Source organism: Hoplias malabaricus, chromosome 17 (assembly GCF_029633855.1).
Source record: "Hoplias malabaricus isolate fHopMal1 chromosome 17, fHopMal1.hap1, whole genome shotgun sequence".
Lineage (NCBI taxonomy): Eukaryota > Metazoa > Chordata > Actinopteri > Characiformes > Erythrinidae > Hoplias > Hoplias malabaricus.
Genome location: NC_089816.1, coordinates 29,952,544 through 29,963,714, shown reverse-complemented (window position 1 = coordinate 29,963,714; position 11,171 = coordinate 29,952,544). Strand labels below are relative to the sequence as shown.

Genomic DNA, 11,171 nt, shown 5'->3' with positions numbered 1-11,171 from the left:
CCACAGAACCGTAGCAAAAATAACTATGACTCTACTGCTGACTTGGGCAGAGTCAAACGTGTATATTAAGTTATGTATTTACCGTAGTGTGGGGACCCAAATTAACCCTACACACACAGAGAGAGAGAGAGAGAGAGAGAGAGAGAGAGAGAGACTGTGAGAGTACTGTGGTTTAACTGACTGAAAAAACCCACAGAAACATATTTATTTTTGGTTATTTAAGCCTACAGTTTACTCAGGTGTAAAACTAGAGCCAACTACAGTTCAACAGGCCAAGAGAGATGTCCCACAAGTGCAGGAATACAGGATTCATGTGAGCGTGCTGTGTATCCGCGTGCTCGCGCGTGCACGCGCCTGTCGCATATCTGAGTGTCGGCGTCTGCTCAGACTCTTTAGGGCAAGAGTTCAGCAGTTTTACTCTGCCTCTGGTCTCGGGGAATGCGGGGAATCTTCCAACTTTCTAACACCGTACAGTCTTCAAACATGAGCGTGGAGTGACTACAATCCTCAACATGGGGCTTGAGAATTTCTGTAAAAAAGTTTGTTACCGGTTTCTTGGTGTCCAGAGCTACAACTGACAGCAGCTTTTGAAGTTCCAGTGGGAAAAAGACTTCAAGGTAAAGTCCTGATATGGATTCATCTGCTTGTGTTAGACTGAGCCGTTGTTTATACAGTCGTGTAGACAATGTGGGCACATGCTTTATACCAGACTGGAGGCCTTTGTTGTTGGAATATGTTTATGGACAATATGGTCTTCTTCACAGTGAGTTTAAAGTGTTGCACGAAGCCTTATAGGTAAGATATAGTAAATATAACAAGCTTACTACATTTACTCAATCATTTTATGTCACTACTGCAGACTTTTGAACGTTGTGTTTATTATTTGCAGTGGAATTATTCTCGTTTTTCTTGAGATAAGGCACTGAGTTTCTAGGGGTGAAAAAAACAATGCATATAAAGATCTGCTGTGTTCAAAATGAATATATGCTAATATGGCTACTGTTTTGTAATGTTATTAGGAATGGAAGCTGAGAACTAAAGGATAAGCCGAAAGGGACAATATAACCCACATAATAATTTGTTAAATATCATAGGAATAACTTCTCGACTTTAACCAAAATGGTTGACGCCCCGTTCCTGTCTTTTAATCATTCTGTTGAAGGGTTTATTTAAAAATATGATTTCTTAACCTAGATGTGATAATTGTTTCAGTTTTTAAATCCAGCAGTAGTTTATATTGGCCCATACAGTTATGTAAATAAACATCTTTAAAGGTATGTATAATTAGTAGAGCCCTTTAATGCTTTCCTTAAGATAAAAGGTGATATTTTGTAATGGATTTAGGAAGATGTAAGATGGAAATTCTGTATCTGTGACAAAAAACATTAGCTCTGATCCAGACCAGTAACGAATATAGCAATAAATACCTGTACACATCTTGCTGTGAGGCAGTAGATTTTATTATTATTATTATTATTATTATTATTATTATTATTATAGAAAAGCTTTGAAATACATAAGTTTAAAAGTGTATATTTATATTGTATTTATTTTTTATTGAGGCTGGTATCAGAAAATGAAAAGAGGTCATGTGCCATTTTTACATACTTTCTTACTGATATTTATTTTTTCTATCTTTCTCTTAGATTTTCTAGTGGATCACAATGGTGCTCCCTAAATTTGAAAGCTGACAACGATATGAAAGGATGGACAACATAGCTAGGTCCGCGTCTGAAAATAGCGATTCCAATGGCTATGTCAACAAAGTTTTCAATGTGTCCTTGGACATGGAGAGTGAAACAGGGATTGTGCACATCAGGGAATCTAAATTTGAGGATTCTGCTCCCAGTCAGACGCCCTTCAGAGAAAAGCAGGAGCCTAGCCGCGGACCCAGGAGTGCAGGCATCTGGAGGATCCTCAATCGCCGGAGGGTTGCCTCTGACAACGAGAGGCGGCCACACTCCATGATCCTTCCTGGGGAAGCGTCCATCCCCAAACTCTCGTTTGCTGACAAGGTAAGGGGCTTCAAAAAGTTGAAGTCCCCCTCTGTCTTCAGAGGCAAAGTAGGCAAGCTCTCCAGTGCTAAGCTGCACAGTGGGCTTAAAGATGAGACAAATGAAGACAGCAGGGACTCTCCTGCTTTGCCCCACTCACAGAGGAACATATTCAGGAATAAAGGCAAGAGACATTCATACGCAGGCTACACCTCAGAGTTTGACTGCTCTTTTGAGCATATAGAACTTTCTGCCACGCTTGAGAATGATACGTTACCTAGTCATCAGAATGGATGTAAGAGTGTGGAAAGAGTCACATACATAAAGAAAGCCCATTCCAATTTTTCCAACTGCAACAACTCATCTGTGACAGTTCACGAGGAACGTGTTGTGAAGGATTGCCCCAAGGTACCTCTAGGAGGGAGACGCTCAAAGGGGGGAGATGTTTGGAATTACTTGAGGAGAATTTCCTTCATAGGAAAGGGAAGTTCGACTTTGCTGGAGAAGAGTTTTGACTCCATGCACACGCTGGACAAAACAATCGACTCTGACTACGGCTCTGCTGACTTAGAATGTATCAAAGACTTTAATCGCGCACCTAAACAAACAGGACCAGACGTCAAAGGCGGCCATTTGGGAGGCCTCTTCAGGTTCTTTAATAGTGTAGCTGAAACTGCACGGAAATGGAGAAACTCATCCAGATCCTTCTCACCTCCTGAGGGAGAATGTTCCCCAGGTGGCTCACCGAAAGCCCAGAGGATTGGAGAAATCCTTCAAACTGAATCTATGACATTTAACAGCGAAGACCAGGCTGAGGCCTCTGCTTTTGCTAATCCATCAGCCACTTCTGATAGTTTGGAGGCTTCACCTGTTGAAGCTGTGAGTAGATCTCCTCAAGTGGTGCTAAAATCCTGGAAAGCATGTCAAGACACATCGAGTGCCAATGGATTCCAAGGCAGCCTTTCGGATGGAACAGAATCCCAACTTACCTCCACTCACACTTCACTGGCCACCATCGAGAACCACCAGAGAAGCGATGGTCCAGAGGGTTCCTTATCTGAGCCCGAGCTCCAGTTTGACCTTCTGGCGCAGGAGCAGAGTGAAGCTGGATCCGAGGCTTCTGCCACCACAGACAAAATCGTAGATGTGGGCAGTCAAGTAAATGGTGAACAAAAAGATAGCTGTAGAAATAGGGAGATAGTTCCTGACTGCCCAGATGAAATATTTAAGGTAAGATTTGTCTTTGTTTAGCTTGTTTTTGTTTTTACACCCTCAGAAAAAAGTACCGTTTGGTTGAGGTACAACACTGGTTTTAAAGTCAAGTTGTGTTCCATAAAAGTACTTTGCATTCTCTTTTCCAGAAGGAGAGGTGAATATTTGTAATTTTTCTTTATAAAATGACACAATATGGAATCAATACAATTTTAAAGTCTACAATTATCATAGAACTAGGTACAGTTATGTTTCCTAACTAAAGCTGTTTGATATGTACCCTAAAACGTACCATCACAGTGACAGTTTTCTGACCGTGTATAATGTTATGATATGGTTTGTCTGTGGTTGTTGTACATTGGACAACAACCGTTTTTTTTTATTAACAGCTAGCATTGGCCATTCTTCATATCATGTCATATAATAGTGTCATTGCTTTTCATTCCATGACTAACCATTTAATATTTACAGAACAGCTTTGTTTTTCCATCAAAGCCATGGTGTTTTGATGAAGAAGAAAAATGACTGTTTAAACGTTATTAATTTCCTTTAGCTCCATCTATTGGACATCAGATGTAGGGCAATTAAGAGGGACTCAGAAAACAACAAGCACAACCTCCATTTAATCTCCCTGACTAGAAATCAGCATCTCACTAGGGAAATATGTTATTTCTAATACCTCGTAGAGCTCAATTACCTGGGCTGTTAGAGGATATGAGTCATGGTGCATTTCAAGGAAAGCATCATCAGCAGCCTTTTTGTCTTTCGAGCTTGAGCTGGGGATTCTCTTTTGAAGTTTTATTTGAGGCTATTAGCACCGTGAAATAAGTTATGGTGCTCCATTATAATTTACTTAAGGTTTTTTTCCCCCCTCTTACAGTGCTGAACAAGCAGCCCATCTCGGAAGCTACAGTTGTATTTACCTTTTCATTCAGGTCACTCTCTCCACATAACCATGTGTCTGAAAATAGACTTTGGCAGGTGGTTGCTGCAGGGGTAAAGAAAGTCCAAGGCACATCAGAACCTCTGGAACAATGAGGGTTCCTCCCCCGAAAAGACGCCGACTGAGACCTGCATCAGTGTGTGTGGCTGGGCCAAGCTTGCAGTGTCCCACCATAATGGAGGGTGTGCTTTCCTCGGGAGAGCTGGAGCAAAGTCACCCGTGGGGTTGGCAAGGCAGCTTCAATTTGCCTCAGCCTCCGGTTCCTAGAAGGTCTCGTCCTTTCAGGAGGCCACAGTCTGTCATAGAGGGACAAGCGCTGGTCCAACCCAGCCCAGTACAACCACAAAGAGTAAGCCATAGATCTACGCAGGCAGATATTGAGAATGGATGGAGTGTTAGCAATTTTATTGGTTACAAAAAAATGCCTTTATGGGATATTTTATGAAGAGTGGATAATAAGTGCCAAACTATCATGAATAAGGCCCAATCCTGTTTCTTATTTTTAAGGAGTAGCCCTCGTTTTCTTGTTTTTGAATGTCTTTTTTTAAACCTTGGACTTGCCTTGACATCATGCTTTCACAGGACAATTATACAATTATATATTATCATCAATTTCTAAGTCTTCCTTAATTTGAAGCTGAATTCAGCTTCTACCGATATTTATTTATTTGTTTTTTAATTTCAAGTTCCACCTTAACTGCCTCAGGCTTTACCATGCAGTTACTTCACCATTTTCACCAATTTATTAGCTAACAATTGAGACATCAGCATACTACTAGTTTTGTCTTATGCTTATGAAGTAAAAGTTCTAATAGATTAAAACTGTTTGAAACCTAAGAAAATGTAATATCATCATAGATTTTAAAGTAGAAAATGCTGACATTTGTGTGTTTCTGTGGGTTGCATGTACAAACATCTTGCTGTCTGAAGTGTGCCTCTAGAAATCTCCATATCTAGGGCAATGTAGCTGTAACACTTCACCCTAACCCTGTATCCCAGGCGGGGTTGAGACACCCTACTCCTAGGCAAAACAAAGAGGTAGGGCAAAGGAGTGAAATGGGATTGGGCCTGAGTGACAGCAGTAATCTTCATCAAGAGTAAACTGGTTTACTGCATTTTAAATTTAGGGACAAACCTGGGCCCTTATTCTAATTTGATTTCCTAATATTAAAGGCATTGCATTTTTTGGACAAACAAACATGCCAAATATAAAAATTGCTAACATTCTATTTCTGTCCATACAGTATTTCAGTTCTGTTCACATACTCCATCAGAGGGATGCAACAAAACATTAATAGATGTAAATATTAGATTAATAATGTAGTGAATATTATACTGATTTTAAAGGGGCCACTTTTAACATTTAGTGGGTTGGTAAGTGCCAAATAGTCATTCATTTTTTACAGGGTACATTTAACAGAATTAAATGTTTTTTTTTGTGCCAGTATAAAACCAATATATGCAAATGACCTAAAAAATTCACGCAGATCTAAAACTGTTTGAAAATGACGTCTTAGTTTAATATATTTTGGTACTATATTCCAGCCCAAATACTGTTTTTCCATGATGTGGGCCCTTTAAACAGTCTAAAAATTTCATAAGCAGCATTGATAAAGATGAAACTCTGCATAAAATCCTCTAGAGAAGTGCTATTTTTAGCTGCCTGAGCTTCCCCAACATTCAAGTGAGACTGCTTACAGAAAATCCTAAGTGTGTTGCCATTATGCAACTTCTCTTTAATGTTTGCTGTTAGGATTCAGTTACTCTCCTGAGGAACAAAAAAAAAGCATTGGTGAGGCTTGACCTGCACACCCTCACATGCATAACACTAACAGTTTGAAGATGAATCATACATTCATGCATGCGCTTTCTGATTGCGAAGCTCACACAAACTAAGCATTTATGCACTCGTGACAATTCTCTGCATGTGGCCCCTTTTTTACATTGTTTTATTTTATTTTATTTTTTTTATTAACCCAAGCAGCTTGTATTTTTAGATGCTGCATTTCTTTCTTGTGCTCCCTCACTGGCCAATCCACTTGCCTCCATTTGATTCATCCACTCATCTGAAAATGATCCAGAAGCTTAGGTGATAAAGGTTGTCATTGATAGATTGCTGTGTGGTGACAAGTAGATGGCACCTAACTCTATCCAGTGCATTTCAGGCTCTTTCCCGTCCCCTTGGAATGTCACCCCGAGACCCCCCTTTTAAGGTGGTGCTCCAGAGATGCCGTTCACTGCCTCTTCCCCAGACTTCCCTGCCTGGGCTGGAGACAACTGGTCTGCCAGAGCTGCTAGGACAAACAGGTTCAGTTGGACAACCTCCTACAAAACTGCTTGCACCTTGAATCAATTCTTAAATTTTACAATTTTATTTTTATAAAGAGTTATTGTTCAGACAAGCAGAAAAATGCACATGCAATGACATTATTAATCAATTTTGCTTTAACCTAAATGGCTAAATGTAGGTAATAAGCAATAAGTGATAATGAAAATGTGCATAAGGGAGTTCCCTGTAGAAGATGTTGTAGTTTTGTTTACTTCAATCCAATTAAACATGCACATGGTCCAGGTGTGCCCAAACATTCGCATGCCAATGCATATGAAGAGATATTTTACTGAAGTTAGATAAGTAACTAGCAGTTAGATAAGAGAAATTAGATTATCTGCCTCATAGTTGAATGCCACTTTTTGAATATGAGGTATTTGGGGTCATAGATATTTTACGAATATTTTATACAGTGTGGAGATTTGTTTTTTTTGGCCCAATCTTCTTTGCAGAATTGCTTTAACTGAGCCACATTGGAGAGCATTTGAGCATGAACAGCTCGTTTAAGGTCATGAACCCGCATCTCAGTATGGTTTCTGTACTTTGACTCAGACACTCTGAAATGTTTAGAGATGTTTAGATTTAGGAATGAGTTGAAATTAATCAAACCCACCTGGGTCTAGATTTGAATCCAGTTATCAGCTACATACAATTTTTTTGATTGATGAAATTGTTATTAAGAAATAAAGGGACTACATTTTGTTCAGTTTGTGTTTATTTTCATATTGTTTGATTTTCTGAAACAGCTAAGTGTGATATTTATTTAGTAATTTGGTGCTGTTGGGACAGCATTGTAATCTTTCCAGAGAAAGAAAAAAATTAATTGAGTATGTTAAATTTTTGTAAAACCTTTGTTCGCAAATGATGTGTGTGGGAAGAAAAAAAATAATGAATAAATAAATTCTTGATACTGAGAAATGTCTTGCTATAAAGAGTATTGGTTCTAAAACTCTGCTGTTTATTTGTTCAGCAGATAGGTGTGCGACACAGTCTGCCACCGTCCGGCTGCGGAATGGCAGCACCAGGTCCAACCGGAGGAAACTGCTCAGGCCTGGTTCTGGACCTCTGCAAGTGAATATGGTGAGTGAAACATATGAATCATTGTGTTTTCCTTGGCTTGTTACTACTCACAATTCCTAATTCATTTGCACGAAGCTGTGGATTTTGAAGCATTTGAAAAGGAAATGTTATGATGAGAGGCTTGGAAAGAACAAAAATGAGATTGTAATATATATGTAATATACTCATTATCTTATGGTCTCGCCACTGTATTATATACACTTTCCTCTGCATAATGATTCACTAAATGAGGCAGGGATTTTCCAGGGAACCTATTTTGTGGTATGCTTCACATCAGAGATTCAAGGTTAATACATAAAAGAATAAACCAAATAATCATTCTTCTATTTTGGGTTTTAATAGATTTTAATAGTATAGGCGTTTTTGTACTTTCCCAGGTTTGAAAGCTGAAATGAAATATGAATATAAGTATAACACAAAAATGTAAGCTCCCCTTAAAAGATAAGGCTGTAGAACTTAATGTTACCCTGTAGAATAGTTTTATTAATTTTACTTGGGTCTTTAAACGTGCTGTCCAATTTTCAGGTAGTCTCAAGAAATCTTTCCATATGTAGAGATGCACTTCAAAGAAATGTAATATTTCTTTTTTTTTTTTTTTTACACTGGCTTTGGTACACGGTTTCCTGATTGCGAGGGCGAGTATGAGTTATGAGGTGGGTGATTACTGCCTCTTCAGGAGGCTCTGTTGCTACGATATTCAAAGGTGCTTGTTTTTGTACTGGTTCTATTTTTGGAAAACCCTTTTGAGAGAGAGAGAGAGAGAGAGTCCACCTGTTTCACTGCATACTGTCTTATCCCCATTTCCCCTTGCTCTTTTATGATCAGGACCCCCACTGGGAAGAGCAGGTATGATTTGGGGGGTGGATCGCACTCAGTGCTGCAGTGACACTGGCGTAGTGGTAATACGTTAGTGTGTGTTGTGTTGGTACGAATGGATGGTACATCCTGGTGGGCCATTGCATCCTCCCAGCACCCTTCCCACTTCAGTTCCATTTACTATATGTAAAAATCTAATATGGATATTAGAAAATTATTTTCACTAAGTCCCCAAATTCTCATTTGTACATAGGAAATCATTGTAAGATCCTAAGTCTGAATTTAAATACTTTAATAAATAATAACTATGCCTAGTGCAGCAAGCAGTGAAAAGTATAAATTCGGTACATATTTGTATCACACAGCAGAATAATTTCAGAAGGTACAGGTATTCATAATAGTACTTATATAAGGCAACAAATGACATATATTCATTACCGTTTTCCACTGATTAATTGTGACAGCTCTGCTTCTTAGAATGTGAGTGCATCTTGGACAGAGTGGATGTTAGTTTTTGCCTGAACTCTTCCATAAATCCAACACATTAGATGCTGAGCCTAAGGCTCAGTGAAGAAGTACTCTAGCATTAATTAAAGTAACGATAAGGCTGCTGCGATCATTAGTCTTCGGTTAAAGTAACCTGTAGCCTTCCTGTCAACCCTTCCTCATGTAAAAATAGGATTCCCTTGCTTGCACTTGTACAATGTAGTTACTCCCTGAAAATGAACTGAGTGCGAACATTAAAGTTGTCTTGCACTAAGCACATTATGCAACACCACATATTAACAGATGAGTCACCAAGACAAAGCATGTGGGGAAGCAGAGAGTGAATTGGGATGTGTATAGCTGGCCTTTCTCCACGTACGTGCCACTGTAATCACACTTGGCCCAGATGTTCAGCTTCTCCTACCACCAAAACCCAGAGTCCCTCCACACTTCTCAAATTTAAATGGATTCCCCAACTGAGAAGGAAATGAGTCATAAAACAGGGAGGATGATTCCTCTCAGTCCTGCAGGTGCCATTCCGTTACAGATTAAACAAGCATATGGTACTGCACTGATTTGAGCCTTTCTTTCTGCCTGTGCTTTGCTAAAAAGGAGCCGTCTGTTCAGTTTAGCCAATTCTATATGTGTATTCATATATTACTTTAACCATGGCAAGAGTTAGCCGAATGCATTCTTTTGTCCGTCAGCCTCCCAGCAGCAAAAATGGTATATTCAGTGTCTAATGCAATTAGACTTAACGGTGGCGCAGCAGGTAGTGTCGCAGTCACACAGCTCCAGGGACCTGGAGGTTGTGGGTTCGATTCCCGCTCCGGGTGACTGTCTGTGAGGAGTTGGTGTGTTCTCCCAGTGTCAGTGTGGGTTTCCTCTGGGTGCTCGGGTTTCCTCCCACAGTCCAAAAAACACACGTTGGTAGGTGGGTTGGCGACTCCAAAGTGTCCGTAGGTGTGTGTGTCTGTGTTCCCCTGTGAAGGACTGGCGCCCCCTCCAGGGTGTATTCCTGCCTTGCGCCCAATGATTCCAGGTAGGCTCTGGACCCACCACGACCCTGAACTGGATAAGCGGTTACAGATAATGAATGAATGAATAAAATAATATGAATACAGATCCATACGTTTTATTTGATTTTTGAGCTTAAGATTATATTTGGTTTTATACATTAGAAAACAAAATTTTCTAATAATTATATGCATTGATTGGTTTAGCTATGAACAAAAATGAATGAATTCATTAATTTATTAATTTGTTCATTCACTATCTGCAACCGCTAGTCATCGTCATCGTAGCCTACACAGAATCATTGGGCTCAAGGCAGGAAATCAATCTGGGCAGGACACCTAACCATCGAGGAGAATCACAGATTAACCCAGTCACTCTGGACAATTGTATGTAGCCAAACCAACTACCAACAGTGTTCTATATATATATATATATATATATATTCCCCTCTCATTCTGCAGGAAATAATGTAATGTACATTTATGGAACAAAACTGGACTTTAAAACCACTGCTGTGACTTTTAAAGGTATATTTACATTGTTGGTGTTTTTAGTGAACATTAATGTACCTATACATCACTTTTATCTGAGAGTGTATGAATAATTCATATTGAACAGGAAAGTTCAGGGTATAGCAAGAATGCACCCTTGTACTTATCTACTTATGGCAGATCATGGTCCTCTTCACTCACTGGCACAAAAAAAGATTTCTCTAACCCATTTTTGTTGAGGGATGACCAGCATGTTTTATTCATGCTGCACAAATGACAAGTTGTTAAAAGAGGACATTTTTCCTTCTTATATGATGTACTCCTCGCTTTCTCCCAGTGTCGCTGGAACAAGTGCTGCATCATAAACACTGTTTTGTGTCGCAGAGTACATTTTTATAGAGTTTGGCTTGACAGGTGACTTCTCCTCTGGGCCAGAGGAGTTTCCTTACAGTGGTGTAAGATGTTACAATAATCGTATCTGTGTTATCCACTACCACTGTCATTGCTCAGAGGCTTTTTTCTTGCTTACATAACTGACGAGTGTGCTGTTTGAGAATAAAACGGGAAGGACGGCTGAGTTTCCATGCTCTCGGATGCCTGCTGCTTGGGGCCAATTGTGCTGGTTAGTAACTGGAGAGATTTAACCCTTTAATGAGCTGAAACAGACTTGCTATATACAAACCACATTTATGGAAATGCTGAGGCATTTTCTAAAAACCAAATAAAAACCATAATTTGTTAAATCACTTAATATTATTTAATTGATACAAGTACAAAGAAAACCTAAGTTCACTGAAAAACCT

At 39.4% G+C, this 11,171-nt stretch overlaps 1 protein-coding gene across 3 annotated transcripts in view; it reads left to right on the top strand.

Moving 5' to 3' along the window:
* The first annotated feature begins 414 nt into the window (after positions 1 to 414).
* Positions 415 to 11,171, top strand: part of arhgef9b (Cdc42 guanine nucleotide exchange factor (GEF) 9b) — a 62,169-nt gene continuing 51,412 nt past the window's right edge. For 2 of the 3 annotated variants that reach the window (XM_066648532.1, XM_066648531.1), the window contains exons 1-5: positions 415 to 617; positions 1,647 to 3,224; positions 4,178 to 4,498; positions 6,315 to 6,456; positions 7,452 to 7,558. In XM_066648532.1, the coding sequence (XP_066504629.1) occupies positions 1,707 to 3,224; positions 4,178 to 4,498; positions 6,315 to 6,456; positions 7,452 to 7,558 (2,088 nt within the window). In that variant the 5' untranslated portion in view covers positions 415 to 617; positions 1,647 to 1,706. The remainder of the gene's footprint in view (positions 618 to 1,646; positions 3,225 to 4,177; positions 4,499 to 6,314; positions 6,457 to 7,451; positions 7,559 to 11,171) is intronic. The other variant, XM_066648533.1, reaches the window with a different exon arrangement.